This window comes from Mauremys mutica, chromosome 2 (genome assembly GCF_020497125.1).
Source record: "Mauremys mutica isolate MM-2020 ecotype Southern chromosome 2, ASM2049712v1, whole genome shotgun sequence".
NCBI classification, from domain to species: Eukaryota; Metazoa; Chordata; order Testudines; family Geoemydidae; genus Mauremys; species Mauremys mutica.
Window position 1 is genome coordinate 230,176,540 of NC_059073.1, and position 19,308 is coordinate 230,195,847.

The 19,308-nt window shown below is 43.6% G+C and overlaps 1 protein-coding gene across 1 annotated transcript; it reads left to right on the forward strand.

Moving 5' to 3' along the window:
* Positions 1-8,785: 8,785 nt before the first annotated feature.
* Positions 8,786-13,632, forward strand: TRIL (TLR4 interactor with leucine rich repeats). Its single transcript, XM_045002938.1, has one exon. The coding sequence runs from the start codon at positions 8,830-8,832 to the stop codon at positions 11,140-11,142; it is 2,313 nt and encodes a 770-aa protein (XP_044858873.1). The 5' UTR covers positions 8,786-8,829; the 3' UTR covers positions 11,143-13,632.
* The last annotated feature ends 5,676 nt before the right edge of the window (positions 13,633-19,308 follow it).

Consider the following 19,308-nt stretch of genomic DNA (forward strand, 5'->3'; position numbering starts at 1 on the left):
AGTTTGTGGAAACTGACAATGATTGGAAACCTATGGGTGTCACTAGATCAGCTCCTCAATGGATATAAATCTGCATAACTATCAGAAGCAATAGGGCTACACTGATTTATACCAGATGAGAGGGTGCAGTGAGTTAAAAAAAAAATCAAAGCAGGAGAGCATTTTATGTTTACTAGGGAGAAAGTAGCAATCTTTTCCCTCAAGAAGACATTCACATTTGGAAACTGACATAAGTATTTGACTCAGCTTTTATTTAAGCACGATCTCCATATTTTCAGATTGGATAGGATTGCTTTGTGCTAAAAAATTTGTCCTGAGCACTCACGGCTGCAAGTGAAGTTAATGAGAGCTGTGCATTGAATAGAGTGCTCTGCTCCTAGATATCAGGTGGTGGGCATCTCAAGATGGGCACCCAAAATTATTGGACATTTGACAATTTGGGCCTTAATCTCTCTGTGCCTCAGTTCTCCATCTGTAATATGGGAACAATACCATCCTGTCTCAGTAGGGTGTTAAAATAAGTTAATGTTCGTGAAGCACTCAGATACTATCATTATGAGTCTCACAGAAATGCACACAAGGAAACAGCATTCAGTGCAGGGTTTAGACAGTGAGCTATAAATAAGGCATTAGGCCACACACTGAATGAGGACAATAAAAAGAATACCAATAGCTGCCCCTTCAGTAAGCATGGTCCATGCAGTGCACTGAATGAGGTCTGGATACTATGGAAAATGTCTATGGTTATGAAATTAGACAATCATAATGGATACATGAAAAGAAGCTGAACTAAGTTTCACATGCAACCTAAATACTGGCATTTCTTAACTTTTTGAGTGCTTGATTTGGAAACTTTAGTGTTCTTAATGTGGCTTTTGTTTTGTTTTGTTACCATCTCTACCTATAATACTGGGTACTACTGTTTTTTTTTTAAAAAAGGCAGGCAACAATGGTATTTCACTTAAGTTTGAGGAATTGGATGAGAAGACTTATTTCTAGATGTTTAGCTTATTGAAACATATCCTTCTGAGGTCATTTGGGGTATAATACTGCTAAACATACTGGAATACCATTAATGTTAAGATCAACCTTTTAAACAGAGCTCTCCTATAGTGTGGTCAGCAGCTTTGATCCAATACCACTTTTCATCATGTGGTACTAAGTGGTACAGTATAATCAAAGTACAAATATTTATAAAGAAATAAAAAATGCAAGGAGCATAATGATCCTGCTTTCATTTAATTTTCCAGGCCCTTTGGCTTCAATTATTAAATGTTTTGAAGAAGTCTGCAAACATTTTTATCAGAGAACTTATATAAATGAATTAGCTGAACAGAATTATTTCCATTACAGGATTTTTAAAAAAATATCTCCCTACCTTGAAAGGCTTACTGTCCACAGTAATAAGAGAGAGAGAATGTTTAAGTCCACCACCACAAATGTACACAGGTTTATAAGTCAGTTTACTTAAAACATTATGGACTATCCAATGATTAAGACAGACAGGTGATTTTATAATGTGTCCTGCTCCTTTAAAACTATGGTATTTAATTTTACATATACTGTATTACAAAGTGTACACAGGAAGAAATGGTGACAAATTTCAGAAATAAATTATGCTTCATTCAAAAGTCTTTCTAGATCCAGCATATGACAATTCAGCAGAGTGCCTTCTCTTGCAGATTTTTCAGTTAAGTATAGTATTATCACTTTGTTAGAAATAAGCAGTTGATCTTGTTATTCATGACCAGCAAAGTACTCATCACAGCAGTGGACAGTGCTTACAAGCCCTGATTCAGCAATATATTTCAACACAAGCCTAACTTAAAGTACACAAGGAACTCCTGACACACTATTGTATCAGGACTATTGGGCCAGCTCCTCAGCTGATGCAAGTCTGCAGAGTTTTACTTAATTAATTGGAGCAATGATGATTTACACCAAATAAGGATCTAGCCAATAGTATCTCATCACTTAAGTCTCATGCAAACTAGTTATGCAGCAGATTTTATGATTCCAGCGGTCTTCCTCAGACATTCATTCAGTATTAAAAGATTTTATTCAACAACAGCATTCTATAGCCACCCTTCAAATAAAAGCTGCTAAAATTGATCAAGATAAAGAGGGAAAGTTATTTTTAATACTAGTTTAATCTTCACTTATTTGTAATTTAATTAAAGGCACTTCCACGGAGATAAAGGATAAAGCAGATATATTAAATACATTGTGTTTTCAATGGATTCTAAACTTTTTTTATCTTTACAGCATATGTTTAACAGAGTGTATTTAATAATTTAGTTGCAGTTTGACACAAAAGGAGGAGTCCTGGCCTGAGCCATATTTTGTTTCAAGGTCTTTCTCCTATGGATTCTCTATTACAGCCACCCATACATTATGAAGTTGATTGGGAGTAATGAAGAATGCCCCAGAACACCAAAAATGGATGTCATTGTAAAAGCACAATACATCAGTTGCCATAATCACAAGTATCCTTATATGGAGAAAGCATACAATTCAACTACATGGTTATGGAAAAACTGCTCTAACACTACTGCAAAGATTGAATGCATAAACAGATAACCGTACAATAGGATTGCAGCCACAGCTACAATTAATTTGCTCTTCCTGAATAAGCATTTGTTTTACATAACCTGTGCCTCTCTCTGTTCCTGATGGGAGTAGTGTTCTCCACTCATTTATAGACACAGATGTTGGATTATAGAGAAACCATGTACTTACCTGAAGTTCTGTATTTATCTCCCATGAAATAGAAGAGTCTGACAGTACACAAACATTAGTAACTGGGTTGGCCTTTACTAACATGTAACCAGTCAATTTAATTGACAAAAGCCGGTTAATAACTATCCATAATGCCAAAGATCACTGAGTAAGTGAACTCTGAAAGGTGAAATTAGGTACATAATCCCCCTTTTATTTTTATGGATATTTATGCTCGTAACAATATCCATACTCTGATTTTGTAGTTAGGTTAATTATATGTTGTTTTGCTTTAGTTAAATTTAATCTAACAATAGTTATTTAGGTATGAGAGTACACACGAATCATGTCACTGACATTTACAATGGTATTGATTATATAGTTGAAGTATGCAGCTAAAGAAACAGGCTGGCACTTCTTGGACATTATGCATTTGTTCAACTAATCTACACTAGGGCATGACTTGCTATCATCAATATGAAACCTAACACCAAGCACAAGCATGTTTTAAAAAATGAAGTAGCTGTACCCTAGTAAAATAACACAACTACAGTCAGTATTCTGCAGAAATTCAGTGGCTTTTGGTTATGTTTCTGAGAGAAAACAATTATAACAGAATATTTTAGCTAGTGCCACATGTTAAATAATCCTTATACATCCTTTACTCAAATATTTAATTCTTTAAAGATTTAAAAAATATTTGTAATTGGCAGGCCACGTTTTACAGTCTGGATCCCCCTAGGAAAACATCCAGATATCTATTAAACATCTGGTAGCCTCCATTTCACTGAGCGGACAAGGTTTATAACATTAACTGGGAATCTGGAAATCATGCTTTCTTTCTGAACAGGATTTGGAGATCTCAAGTGACATTCCATTCTTAAATGAAAGCAAGCCATCACACCAGAAAAAGAGGTTTACCCTTATTTAAAATGTCTTGCAGTGTGGTAATTTCAACCAATTTAAACTACATATGGTAGATGAATTGCTTCCACAGGGAAACCATAAAGTTTTAAAGAAAAAAATAAATTATTTATCATATTTGACATCAGCATGCTCACATTATCCTGCTTTATGGTATCTGCAGTATTGGCACTGATGTTGAACACTGACATACTCACTAGCAAAGAACACAATTGACCACGCAAGAGATGCTTTAATTGGTGAGCTTTGACAATATTTAACCAGGAAATTCACATTGTAGAGATTAGTCTGTCAGATATGTTTATGCTTTTCAGCACTCCACATAGCTTAAACTTCAAATTCAAGAATCTCTTTAAAACTCATGGAGGTTGCGTATAATTAGGATTAGATTTATTGGTAAATGTCGGTAAAGGCTGATATCACTATCGACAGACAAACCGATGAAAAAATATTTCCATTGATAACTGAAATTTACAGATAGGCAAAGTAAGAAAAATGCTGTTTGAGAGCTTAGAGTTTGATTTAAGGACACTATATTCTGACATCTGATGTTGACAATTTGTGTTTTAACAGTTAAAACTTTCCTTTTTGAATCTCAACATCTGCTGTCATTAAACAATTATTGCCTGACCCTGTTCCAAGTTTTTCACGACTATGAAAATTTAAATAAATAAAAAGGTGCTTTAAAAAACAGTCAAAATTATTAAAAATGTAATTCTGCCAAGCATATGTATAACAACAATATAATGCTTGACTGTTATGGAATAAGTGGATAAGGAAAAGTTATTTACTCCTTCACATAACAAGAACTAGGGATCATCCAATGAAATTAATAAGCAGGTTTAAAATAAACAAAATGAAGTATTTCTTCACACAACACACAGTCAATCTGTGGAACTTGCTACCAGCGGACGTTGAGAAGGCCAAAACTATAACAGGGTTCAAAAAAGAACTAGATAAGTTCGTGGAGGATAGGTCCATCAATGACTATTAGCCAGGATGGGCAAGGATGCAACACTATGCTCTGAGTGTCCCTAGCCTCTGATTGCCAGAAGCTGGGCGTGGACGACGGGCTGGATCACTCGCTGATTGCCTATTTTGGTCATTCCCCCTGAAGCACCTAGCATTGGCCACTGTCAGAAGACAAGATACTGGGCTTGATGGACCATTGGTCTGACTCAGTCAGGCCATTCTTATGTTGTAGCTCCAAAAAGGAACAGTAAAGATGGCATCTTTTATCTCAACAGATATGCTCCTAAAATACATTTAGTCATAATTGCTTATGTTAGTGGGAAAAAATCAGTTTATCCTTTTTTTTTTACTCCTCTTGGCAGTGTAGAGCACCTATGCCTAAAGAGAACTATGATGGATTCTTTTCCTTCTTGAGCATCATCAATAAATTGTTTACTAAATTCCAGCCAGTTACATCTCTGCAAACCCACTGAAAACAATACCTGGCTAGCTGTCAGAAGGCATAGAAAGAAAGCAAAGGCACTGCACTAAGCATAACTGATTTTTATTGCTTGTGATGATGTATGAAGAGGAAAGGAACTACACTGAGTCTGTAGGGATGATAATTAGTCAAGTGATGCTTTCCCCCTCTCTTGTAAATTGAGTACATTTGGGATGGAAATCCTTAAGGGATAGATAAACGTGTCATTTCACAGTCACTTTTCTGAGTAATTTTTCTAAATAAACTGTATAATGACTCAATTTGAGTTAAAAGAAATCCATCCACCAGCTGATTGGGTTCTGCCTCAAAATAAAATAAAAAAATCCCTCAGAGGCAGAGTAATAGAATTGACAACCAGGAAAAAAAGCCTCAAATGCTGCAGTCTTTATGGGCCAACTTCTCATATTGTTTGATCTGGATATTAAAGACTGGAAATCAAATACATCCAATGTGAGGTCAAGACTAAATTGGAAAACTGGTATGGAACTCTTCACTGGGGATGTTAGGAATCAAGAGTGTAAGATGGACAAAGTTATTCTCCACAACCTGGGAAAACAAAAGAAAAAAAGTCACAGTTTTATGAAATGAAACAGATCACATTCACTTTGTAAGCATACTTATTCTTCAAACAGAGCTTGTCTCCCACCTCACTTAGGCACACAAGCCTCTCATTTCCATCCTTAGATACTGATAATCCTACAAATGTAAATGCTTTTCAGCATTTATTATGAAGTTTCAACCAAATTAATTCAAGTGTGCTAAAACCATGCTACTTACATGAGTCCATACCTTTTAAAAGTTGACAAAGTTCTGAATTCAACTATTCTGACTTCTGATGTTTATTTTCACAATGCTCTATTTTGAAGCAACAATGCTCTATTTTGCAAACAGATTTTTGAGGAAAAATCTGGATCTTCAGTTTTAAAATGCTAGAAGAGGCAGGAAGGGATATAAGAGGATATAATACTGAACATTATATCCCATCAGCGATATTTCTTTCTGTTCCAGTTTTAGCTGATTGGATTTGTATTTGAGATCAATCATGTGGGCTAAAACTGTTTCATATCTTCTCAGAATTTTGTCCTTTATGTCATCCTTGTGATTCCAGTTCTTTTTGGCTTTCCAAGATTGGCACATGGAAGAAGAACAGCTAGTGAAAATTAACCTGGATGTAACTGAAGTGATGCTAGTAAGAAGAGAAACATGCCCTGAACTCTCCTACTCCATGATTTCTATGGGGAGCCATTGCAAGACAGCAATGCATCAGGGTTATATGTTTTTGGCATCCTATGTTGCTGGGCAGCCAGGCCGCTGTATTCTGAGCAAGTTGGAGATTTTTAATGGAAGGGAGCTTCATTCCTTGATGAAGAGAGTAGAAGTATTCCAGCCTAGATATTAAAAATCTATGGATCATTTTGGCTAGATCTGTCTCCCATAGGATTGGAGACTTTTTCATCTGGCCAACTGCAGATGATAGTGAATTTTTTTTCTGCTGTAGTTATTTGAGTCTCCAAATGCTGTGTGGCAGGTCAGATGATCATATGAAGACTGATTTAACTAATTGAATGCAGATTTATGGGATTGTTATGGAAAGGGTTGCCAACCCTCCAGGACTGGCCTGGAGTTTTCCACAATCGGCATCGATCTCCCAGTGACTAGTGAAAGCAATCCAGAAAATTTTAATGGGATATTTTAAGAAAATGACATTACATCATGTTGGGGGAAAAAAGTCTCCTGGAATAACTTTCAGTCAGAGTTGGCACTCTAGACAATATTGCCATGTTGGCTTTCAAAGTCCTACACAGAATTGGTCCTGGTTACCTGAAAGACCATCTCTGCCCTCCCGACTGTGATCTCCTGCAACAGTTGTATTCCATTGGAACAGCGAAATCATTGATTGATAAGGAGTATGCAGAGGCGGATTATGGTTGTGGGGCCCTGGGCCAGAGTAAGTGGGGTCCCCCAGCCTCCCCAGTGCTCCGGCCGGGGAAATGGGGTTGGAGAGCAGGGGCTTGCCCCGCTCTGCCTGTGTGGCACTCTTGCCGGGGAGTGGGGTCGGAGCATGGGGGCTTCCTGCCGGAAGAAATAAGAATCATTAACCTTGCTGTAAAGTTAAAAGCAACAGCCACCCCATCTTCACCCAAGCCTTCTCCTCTTTCTTATCAATTGATTAAAAACACACAACAAACAAAAGACTCTCAAGCAACCCCTCACCCCCTGCCAAGTCTGCCGCTTGGTGGCAGAGAAGGAAAAGTGTGCCACACACTGCTCTTCACGGCCACCTGACTCCACTGAAATCATCTCCCCTTTCCTACGCCTATTTTGTGTCTCACTCCATGCAGTTCTGACCCCTCTCTCAGCACCAAGCTGCCATGTACCCATTCTCACCTCCATGCCCACCTTTAATATGCGTATAGGGTGACCAGATGGCAAATGTGAAAAATCGGGATGGGTTGGGGGGAAATCGGGGTCTATATCAGAAAAAGCCCCAAATATCGAGACTGTAAAATCAGGACATCTGGTCATTCTATTAATGCATGTCCGCGGGACCAGCGGACCGTCCGCAGGCAAGCCGTGGAAGGGCCCTGCCTGCCATGCTTGGGGCGGCAAAATTCCTAGAGCCGCCCCTGCTGCACTGGTATGTTGCCTACCGACTGCAAAGTCTTTGGGGTGCAGGGACAGGGTCTGATTACCCTTCTAAAGAGCCTGGCGTGTTGTTGATGCTGTACTGACAACTTTCACGTGCCTTAGCCTAGCATCTGTGCGGGGAGGACTGGCCCTGGCGCAGAGAAAGGCTCCGAGTTCCCTTCCTGCTGTACCAGGGGAGGTTTCATGCCCATTTGTTTCATAGGCACCTCATCTGCGCTAAACCCTGACTAGTGCCTTTGGCAGGTTTCTAAATACAACTAGAAGGGGCCAGTTTACTTCCACCACCACCCTCCCCCCTTAAACTAAAACCACAGCGCTTTATCTGCGCCCCGTGGGTTTACTTAGCGCTCCCAGAGCAGCCGCGAAGGGGGGGGGGGCGGAGAGGCGCGAGCGGCGGGGAGCCTGGGGGGAGCGGAGGGGCGCGAGGAGGCGGGGCGGGGCCACGGGGGAAGAGGAGGAGCAGGAGCGGGGCCTCGGGGGCAGGGCCGGCTCCGGCGCCCCGCCGCGTCCTGGTTTAGCCTCTTATCCCCGCTGCTGCCCATGTTCCCCCGCCCCTTGGCGAGGTCCGGCCTCCCGCTCCGCATCCGCTCCGCCGGCCCCGCTCCCGGGGGCCAAGCGTGGGAAGTTTCCGCGCTGGTCCTTTCCCAGCTCGCCCCGCTCGTGCCGGAGCCGAGAGGAGCGGGAGCGGCGGGGTCACGCGGGGCTGCACCAGCTCTCCCGGTCCCGGTCCCGAGCCGCGCCGAGCCGGGCAGGGAGAGCGGCCGGCGCGGGGCTGCGCGGCTGCAGGGGGAGAAAGAAGCCGGCAGCGGCAGCAGCAACTTCAACGGAGCCTCCGGCCAGCGAGGCGGGCTTGAGAGGGGCGGCGGCGGCGGCGGCGGCTCCTGCCCGGGGATCCCGAGCCCGGCTGCAGCGCCCCCTGCTCAGCCCGTGCAACAAGTAGCCCCGGTGCTGGGCAGGGCGCGCTGTAGCCGCTGCCGGCGGAGCTCAGAGGGGTGGGGGCGAGTAGCAGCCGCGGGGAAGGGGGGTGGGATGCTGGAGAGACACAAAGCCGGCGGGGGAAGCAGCCCGCCGCAGCTCTTCCCGGGATGGAGGCGCCTCGCAGGCTCGGCTTGATGCTGCTGCTGCCGTGGGTGGTTTGTGGCTGCTTCTCCCTCCTCTTGCTGCTTCCCCCCGTGGAGTCCATGTGCCCGGAGCCATGCGACTGCCAGCTGCAGCAGCACCTCCTGTGCACCAACCGGGGGCTGCGGGCGGTGCCCAAAACCGCCGACCCCCAGGGCATCCTGACCTACAGCCTGGGGGGCAACTTCATCGCCAACATCTCTGCCTTCGACTTCCACCGCCTGGCGGGGCTGCAGCGCCTGGACCTGCAGTACAACCGCATCCGCTGGCTGCACCCCAAGGCCTTTGAGCGCCTGGTGCTGCTGGAGGAGCTCTACCTGGGCAACAACCGGCTGGTGGCGCTGGCGCCGGGCACCCTCCGCCCGCTGGCCAAGCTGCGCATCCTCTACGTGAATGCTAATGAGATCGGCCGCCTGAGCACTGCCTCCTTCGCCGGCCTGGGCAGCCTGGTGAAGCTGCGGCTGGACGGCAACACACTGGCCTCGCTGGGCGAAGCCACCTTCTCAGGGCTGCCCAACCTACTCTACTTGCACCTGGAGTCCAACCACATCCGCTGGCTGAGCCGTGGCGCCTTTGCTGGCCTGGCCAAACTGCGCTTCCTTGACCTGTCTGGGAACCAGCAGAGTTCGCTGCGTCACCCAGAGACCTTTGGGCCACTGCGCTCGCTCAGCACACTGCTCCTCTCCAGCAACAGCCTGCAGCAGCTGGGTGGGGGCCTCTTTCAGCACCTGCCTAGCTTGGCCAAGCTCTCACTCAGCAGTAACCGGCTAACACAGCTGGCGCCGGATGCCTTCGCTGGGCTGGGGGCACTGAAGGAGCTGCGACTAGATGGGAACCTGCTGAGCCACCTGCCCGCCACCTTGCTGGAGCCACTGCACAGCCTGGAGGCCCTGGACCTGAGCCGCAACATGCTGGCTGCCTTGCACCCTGCTGCTTTCGGCCCCCTGCCCAAGCTGCGGGAGCTCAGCCTGCGCGACAATGCACTGGCCGTGCTGCCCGGGGAGCTCTTCACCTCTAGCCTGGCTCTTCAGCGCTTGGAGCTAGACGGCAATGCCTGGAGCTGTGACTGCCGCTTGCGAGGCCTGAAGCGCTGGCTGGGCACACGGCACTCACAGGGCCGGCTGCTCACTGTCTTTGTGCAGTGCCGCCTGCCACCCACTCTGGCTGGCAAGTACCTCGACTACCTTCAGGATGCACAGCTACTGCCACCCGATGGCGCCGACTGCCACAGCGGGACCTCCCCATCTCCCTCCCTGCCACCTGCAACAGGGCAGCGGCCCAGGGAGCAACAGTGGCAGCTGATCCTGGCTTCTGAGGGGCTTGGGGGAAACAGCAGCCGCAGCCCGGCTCAAGGGGGACCCAGATCCTTGCCCTCTGCCTCCACTATGCGCCTGCTGGGTGCTCAGGAGGGGCTTGCTCCGGCCCGAGGCAGCGGAAGAGCCGAGCCCACCCCTACGGCCTCCCTACCCTACCTGCTGGGCAGCTCCAGGCCACCCCCGCCTCTGGCTGGCCCCGCGTGGCCTCGGCGGGCGAGGAAGCACCACCTAGCCCCCTCTGTGGCTGGGGCCCCGCTGGTATCCGACGCCTGTGACTTCAACAAGCTCTTCCTGTGCAACCTCTCAGTAGAGGCGGTGGGCACTAGCTCGGTGACGGTGCGCTGGTGGGTGCGGCCTCACCGCAGTCCCCGCCTGCTGGGGCCTGTGCGCTTCAGGCTCCTCTTTGACCGCTTTGGGGCCGCCGTCAAGTTCCAGCGCTTCGTCTACCTGGCGGAGCGGAGCGAGACAGCTGCCACCCTGCAGGAGCTGCGCCCTGACACCCCTTACTTGGTCTGTGTGGAGGGGGTGCTGGGTGGCCGCGTCTGCCCGGTGGCGCCCCGGGACCACTGCGTGGGGCTGGTCACCCTGCCCAACGGGGGTGCGGCTGGCGGCCCAGACCAGCAGCTCCTCACACTGGTGTTGCTGGCGGTGAATGCGCTGCTCCTCTTTGTGGCCCTGGCGGCCTGGGTATCTCGCCTGGTGCGGAGGAAAATGCAAGGGCGGCGTCAGGCAGCGCCGGTGCACGTGCGACAGATGTACTCAACCCGCCGGCCGCTCCGCTCCATGGGCACTGGCGTCTCTGCTGATTTTTCTGGCTTTCAGTCCCACCGCCCGCCCCGCAGCGCTGTCGCTTGTGCCCTCAGCGAGACTGACCTCATCGAGTTCCCCTGTGAGCGCTTCGCCGACAGCAGCAGTGCCCGGCGTGGGGAGGACCACCTGCTGCAGCAGCGATTCGCTGACTAGCAGTGTGGCCCATGGAAACTACAACTCCCAGCTGGCCCCATGCTGGCATCACAGTTCAGCAGGGCTTGCTGGGAGTTGTAGTTCTTCTCTGCCCCCGGTCGCCTCACCAAGGGTGGGGCTGCGTGGCACTTAAGGCTGTTGCCAAGCAGAGGGGGGTGGGTTGAGATAGGGCACCTGGAGTAAAGACCGAGGCGCTCCGTGTGGGTGAGTCTAACAGATGGGACCCAAGCTTGTCACGTAATTCCAGCACTGCAGTCTCAATATATCAGTGTTCCTTTCTGCAGGTAGAAGGGGGCTGGAGTTCTCATGGGCACATCCCAATTACTAGGAGGGGTTATGTGGGGTTGGTTTTGGTCTGGCACATTTATTATAAAGAAATCCTTAAAAATATTAGTACTTTCTTGAAGATTTAAAAAAAAATCACTAACCTAAGGAAGTAACTCTGCATTTTAAAATAATTGCTGTCAAGAACAGAAGAGTATCGAGGCTAATGCACATAGCAGCAGAGGTGGACTCTGTCCTCAGAGCCAGCAGTTTATGTACTGTGTCTTTCAGGATAATCTTCTTGCACTGTGTTTAAGAAGGTCCAGGTTACCTTTCACTGGTCAAACAAATAATCCAAATCACTGATGTGAAACAAGAAATGTGTTTGAAGTTTACTGAACACTGACTTTTTAAACTCATCGTCACTTCCTAGGCGTATTGTTGAAATAAGACTTTAGGAACAGCATCAATACTGAATTCTGCAACATGCAAGTAATCTGAACAGAATGGAATATGGAGCGTTTGAATGATATGGTTGTTTTAACTCAAATAGAATGCAAGTCAACTGTGTATATGTGTGTGTTTTATACCTTTTTATATAAAAAAACAGTAATGCAATTGATTTTAGTTTTGCAGGAATATTTTGCTGACACCACTAGGGAAACTAACACAAGTTTTGTAACATGTTTACAGGGAATTATTTCAAAATTGCGTTTTAAATAAATACTGTTTGGTACTTCTACACTTTAATGTGTGTTTTAGTTGTCTGGGTACATGGTTGGTCAGTGGATCACTGACCTTCAGATAATCCATCTTCGTAGCTACCTGAGTGCATACTAAAGTGAATTATTGATTGATAGGTAGCATAGATGCATAATAGGTGGAAGATATTTCAGAAATGTGAAACAAACTTATGCCAATAAGTAATTCTCTTAATTTTACTGTACTAAAATTAGTTTTATATGTACTTGTACCTCACTGTGAAATTCATTAATTTGTTTTATGTTAATCTGTGTTTCTCAGTGTTTTGCTCAGCTAATTGAGTAATGATAAAGTTAAATCTTTATCTTGAGTTAATCTCTTGCAGTAGTATATTACTTTTATTTGAATGCATTTTTGTTTTCTGAGTAGTATTAATCATTTTATGATTGGCTGCTCTCTACTTTCTGGGAGTTTTGCTTCCCTAAATATTTACAAAAATGTGCTTCTGCCACTATTAAACATGGTGGTTTAGTTTACATTAGTTCTTTTTGCGTGGTCTAGAAATGAGCTAATTTTTAAAAAGTCCAAACTGTGGTTACAGTTATATGCAAATATTTTAGAAGGAGTTCAGTATGTTCCTGAGACTATTGATGTTACTTGTGCTCCTATTCAGTTGTTCATTGTATTCCTCAAATGAACTCTTGAGGAACTGAATGGCTCAGGAGTTTGATGATATATGGAGGCATCAATCTCTATGTCACTGGTTCACATTTGACCTAGGTTGGTGCTGACCAGAAAGTTTTTTGTTTATGGTCTGATGATTGTTCAGTAGCCTAAATTAAGTCATGTGGTGGTGTCTGTTTGCTTTTTAATGAACAAATATTTACAAAAGGCACCATAGTAATTGGTACCCTTGTTGAGAGTCCAGTGACTGAATTGGAATGAGCCTTTTATACCCTGGAAATGGCTTCTTAATATTAGGGTCCAAATACAGTGAAGAGGGAGTGTTAGGAGAATTTGCCTTAACACTTACCAGTTATGTGCAGAGAGGATTTCAGAGTGAAATATTGATCCTATTGACATCAATAGGAATTTTTCTATTGATTTCAATGGGGCTAGGATTTCACCCTTAATCTAAAATTTCGTGAAGCTGTATCTTTCAGGGACAAAATCTTGTAGTCCTCATGCAGGAAAATTTTCACTTAAAATCACTAAGATGCAGGACTGAAAAATTTGGATTGAAGAAATGCAGGATCAGTCCTTAACTTAAGTTAAGTTAATTTTTTAAATGTCTTAAACTCTTGGCTCGTTTACTTTCATATATCTATATAGCTATGGGACCCATGTGATTAAGTGATTATCGGTGGACAACACCATTGTTATTGCTAGAAATTAATGGGGATTGCGTAGCATTAAACTGTATATCACACTTAGTTTAGCTCTACCACTGGATATTCTTCTAATAGGAGATGCATACATGCTGTACACAATTATGATCAATTATGTCAATAAACCCATTTGCTAAAAGAAAAGCAGTGTCTCCAGATTGATTTTAAAATGATACAGTATAAAATACACAGTTTGGTTTTATTAGTTTAACTGTTTTTACATTACCCAAGGCTGCACCTTGTCTGTTACTTCATTCCTGTCATCTTTTCTCAACATATTTTTCCTATGTACCATACTTTTGTTTTGGTGATAGTATGTTGGGTTAGTCTAGGATAATTGGCTTAAAGCAAAATATTTTGATATCTGTAAAGAAACACTTTATGTATGCCAAGGATGCAAGTACGGATAATTATACTGGTTAGAGGTTTTCCTGGGTTGGTACAGACCATCTTGGACCTCTGCTGATAATGTATTATCAGATCAGTATACAAATGGTCATCTCTAATGTTGATATCTCATGAACTGTTAGGGTTAACAACAAATACTTTTACTGTTGGGGAAATATGGGTACCAGCTTCACAGGGGTAGAAGGCATTTATTTATATGACTGGCTGATCCTATTGGACCCTAAAATAGTTGTCATTCGATTTTGTTCTTCTTGAATTCTGATAATGGCCCATCCCAAAAAATTGCTAGAGATAGTAATGAATGGTTCGTACCATCTAAAATTCTGGGCTTATATAAATTTGTACTAATCGGTCTTTAATTCTGGCAGTTCATGTCAAAGCCATAATGGAAGTCACGGGTAAAAACCCAAGATGGTTAGTAGAATGATACGGGTGATTTTTAAAGACTAATGTTTCTTAACTTTGGGCTGGAAACAGGTTAGCAGAGCCATACAAGTTATTTCAGGATCAGTAAACATTTTTGTGCCCTGGGCCCGGACTAACAACTGGGGAGGAATGTCAGTTCCTGAATTATGGGAATGGTATTATATAGTTCTTGTTTCACCAGTAAAATAATAGCATTTACATCTGCCTTTTTTCTCCACTGCAGTTCTTCTCTAAAAATGGAGGATGTAAAATAGAACAGTCTAACTGAATTGATCTGTTCTCAGCCTGTATTCAGAGTTGTATCTGCTTCTTTTAGTAACAAAAATAATTTTTGATTGACCTTTGCTGCTCTTCGCCCTGCAGGAACCCACAAAACTCAGAGAGAGTGAGCTGGATGTTATTCCTACTTGCCTATAAATCATGAGAATTGTTTAAAAAGTTCCAACTACAGGTGAAATCAGTTACCACTATGTAAAGTCACTGACTACAACAGGTGTCACAAATGCATCATGGAGGGCACAGTCTGAAAGGAATAGGTTTGTACAGGTTTAACTGAGAACCTGATTTATCCTGTTAAACTGATATTACAGAAAACAACCACAACCGAGTTTGACTTTTGGAGCCTGAGTTGAGTTTGCTGGACTGGCAGGAAATAACACTTTTACTTGTATACTGAGGTCAGTGTGATATGGAAATTGAGACACAGTAGACACGAAATCCCACAATGCCATTTGTAGAGTGACTTCAGAGTAGAAGCACAGTTTAAACTATTAAAGAGATTTTTATAAATCACCTCATTCCTGTCCCCCTAAGAAGCCCAATAAATAAACCTAAGGTTTATCTCCCTAAATCTTGTCATTTGCAGTTTCATCAGCATAACCTTTTAAATTATTGATTATCAAAGTTAAATAAAGTAGGTGCAATGGGTCAGAATCAGCATGTTAATAGGGTTAATAAATCAACTTTACACTTTAGGTTACAATAGATGCACCCACAACATTTCACACATATCCAGTGTGTTTGCAATAAATGTAATGGGTGAAGGGGCAGGTAGGAGGAAAGCTACCCATTTACCTGTTCAAACATCTCACTGCATACAAAATTCAGGGTTTGTCTGCACAGTGGATATAGGCTTATTTTGTGGGGTAGATGGAGCCGTGTGAAAAATATGGCCTGCAAAGCTGGCAAAAAAATATAACACCCAAATCTTGAACAAATATGCATCAACGCATGTTAACATTTATTCTTTGTTAGGACATCTTTTTTGAGAAGAGTTGCTGCAGATGAAATGGTGATCTATAATTTGTTATGTATCCTAATCAAGTAAATAAATGTAAGGCCCCATTTTTTGAATGCAGAGATTTTATTTTTGTTGTACTGTAAATATAACAGTTTTGGCAGAATGTCCCTAGACACCATTTTTTTTTTTTTACTGCTGTTTGTGTTTTTCTCTAATGTTTATTTTTCCTCAGGCATGCACATTCATTCCTATAGAAGAAAAGTCTGTTGTCTTTGAATTGCTAACATTTATTATGTAATTGTCCATGAATGTATTGCTATAATTACTCCTTGAGATCTTTTATCAAAACAAATCTGTCATTTGTCTTTACAAAAAAGTGATAAAGTCAGAATGTGATTGGTCCGGTATGAATAAATAATCATTGGAAGAAAAATGCCTTCTTAAAGTACATGAAAATGTTAACAAACTTTTTGCTAAAGTAGGTTTTGAAGTGAATTGGTGAAAATATCCAGTAAGATATTTTATTGGCTTTAGGCATTTATAAGGCAATTTTATTACCAGTTGTGGATGAGTGCCTGGGGTGGGTCAGAACTGAAAATGACTAATTCAGGGTGCACACACTGATTATTTTATATGAGCCAAACGTGATTATTTTAATGTTAGAGTTTACCCAGCCACTACCAAGATAAGCCCAGTATGTATCACCATACCTGGTTAAGAAGAAGCTAAAAACAGTCTCCTTAGGCAGTCCAGCCCCTATCACCACACAGATATCAGTTTATGATGAGAGGTTATTGAAAAACAGATTAATCATATATAAAGTTTTTCCAATCCCAAAGGATCAGTCACTTCCCCAGGTCAATATATAACTCAGATCTTACCCCAAAATTATGCTTGTTGCTAATTCTTTATTAACTACAAACTAAAAGTTTTATTAGTAAAAGGAAAGAGTTATTAAATGGTTAAGGAATCATACATTACAAATGATTTTCTGAGTTTGCAGGTCAGGATAATACCAGTGATGTTAAATCTGCTAGCTTGGGATAAGTCTCTCTGGTTCACCCACTAGGGTGGGGGTCATTCAATAATGTTGTTTAAAGCTTTCCTAGATAATCTGAAGCTGGAAAGGAGAAGCAGGAATGAAGACAAAGCAGTGATGTCACAGCTTGCAATTTATAGCCCAACTCATGGTGCCTGGAAAATTCCTGGCCAATATGGAGTCCAGGGTCACATGTGCATGGAAAGTTACTGGTAAAAGATGGAGCCTTGCATGCTTTACTGAATCATAGGGGTAGCCATTGGCTCTGTGCTGTCTGAGGTGTCCCCAGGAAGGGCTCATTCCCTTCAATGGTCCATCACCATATGGATGGCCTATAAACCAGTGAGGGCTAGGAATAATGCCTGTCTGAGACATAAATACATAGCAAATACTTAACTTCAGATACAAAGATTATACATGCATGTAAGTAAACAGGATTATCATATTTAACAGAGTAAGGTGTCAATGAACAAGTGTAATCTATCAGATTTAGTGCAATTATAATAGAATATCAAAGTTGGAAGAGATCTCAGGAGGTCTTGTAGTCTAACCCACTGCTCAAAGCAGGACTAATCCTCAGACACATTTTTACTCCAGTTCTCTAAGTGGCCCCCTCAAGGATTGAACTCATGACCTTGGGTTTAGCAGGCCAGTGTTCAAACCACTGAGCTATCCCTTCTTCTGATACATTAGTGATTATAACAGTAGTGTACACTCGATTATCATTCTTTTTATAAAGCATCACACCAGTTTCTATGTAATTATGTGCAGTACATTTATAGGGCAGAAATAAATTAGTAGTCATGTTTTTTCCATTGTAATATATACTCTTATCAACAGTTCCTAAGGGCTGGTCTATACTACACAGGTCAACATAAGCAGTTTATGTTGACATAATTATATGTGTCTACACTACAGCCTTCCTCCTGCCAATGTAAGTGGTCTACTACACCAACATCATAACTGCACCTCCATGACAGGCATATGGCTTATGTCTGTGTAGTTAGGGTGACACTGTCTGAGTAGACATTGGCTGTCTTGTCAATTTTATGGCTGGAGCTGTGAAATCGACAAGAAAGCCAGGCAGCTAGAGCCCAGCTGCCCCCGCACCTGGTTGAGAGCCATGGGGAGAATGGATCTGCTTCCAGTTGGGAACCAGGGTGAGAAGCCCCAGTGGCTTTGGACCCCACTCCCAGCTGAGGGCTTGGATACACGAGAGTTGCAGCGCTGGTGGTGGGTTTACAGCACTGCAACTTAGTAACTGTCCACACCTGCAAGGCACATCCAGCGCTGCATCTCCCTGGGTGCAGCACTGGCCGTACACCTGATCTGCCTCAGGTATAACGAGTGCAGCGCTGGTGGGGAGCAAGTGTAAACAGTGATTAATCTTACTACGCTGTAACTGACCTCCAGAACCTTCCCAAAATGCTTTAAGTACCAGATAACATTCTTTGTTTTGTTGTGAACTCTGGGCTCCCGGAGCTGCTTATCTAAAAAACAAACACAGCTCCTGTTTGCTGGAGCAGAGGCAGGCAGGGGAATTCCTTTGGAATGTGCACAGCTAGTGTTTGCTTGAGGAGAGAGATAATTTGCTTGAGGAGAGAAGCAGGGGGGGGAGTCCGTTTTGAAACAGCTGCTTATGTGGTCTGAAGGCTATTTGCATTTAGTGAATAAGAGAGGGGTGGGGGAAGGGGTTGAAAGTTTTAAAATGATTGAAGGTTGGTGCTGTGTATCTTCCAGTCCTTAGAACTTGCAAGGCAGGGAGCTTACAAAAATCCACTCTCTCTGTCTCCCCCATGCTCCCTGTCACACTCCACCCCACCCCCATCTTTTGAAAAGCACGTTGCAGCCACTTGAACGCTGGGATAGCTGCCCATAATGCACCACTCCCAGCAGCGCTGCAAATGCGGCCACACTGCAGCACTGGTAGCTGTCAGTGTGGCCACACTGCAGCGCTTTCCCTACACAGCTGTACAAAGACAGCTTTAACTCCCAGCGCTGTACAGCTGCAAGTGTAGCCATGGCCTGAGAAGCTTTGGTAGCTTCAGACCCCTCTCCCTGCCAAGAGCTGGGCAGCCTTGTCAATTTCATGGGTCGGGAGCTGCCAGGGACTGGGCTCTCAGCTCCGCACACTGGCCGCCTTAGGTTAGTGGAAGCGCTCCTGGTGAGGATGTGCAGTAATTAACTGTGGTTGCTATAAGCTGATCTACTATAGGTGACTTACATTTCTAGTGTAGACATAGCCTAAGATTATCACTTTTCTATTCCAATACTCAAATCAAATTGCTTCCAGGTACAATAGTCTAATAATTAGCACAATTTACCAAATAAATATGTAAAACACTGCTACTTTACTTAAGATCTTTTTCTTCTGGAATATGTTTGTGCAAAAATAAGGTTTTTTTTCCCCCTACCATCTGGTTCTTCCTTCATTCTTTAGAGATTCGCCCACGTAGAGGGCATGTAGACCTTTGGGTCTGTGCAATCCCACCAAAATCATTGGTACTCCACCCATGTGCAAGAGTCCATGTGGGCATGTCATTTTGCAGGAGCTGAGGCTTTTATTAGTAATATTGCTGCTTAGAGGTGCTGTGAGAGGGAAGTTTGTTTGCTTTTTAAAAATTAACTTGTGAGGGGAGCAATTGTATAGTATTGCGTATATATAGGACCATATTTTTGCCCTCTCTCTATGGATAACT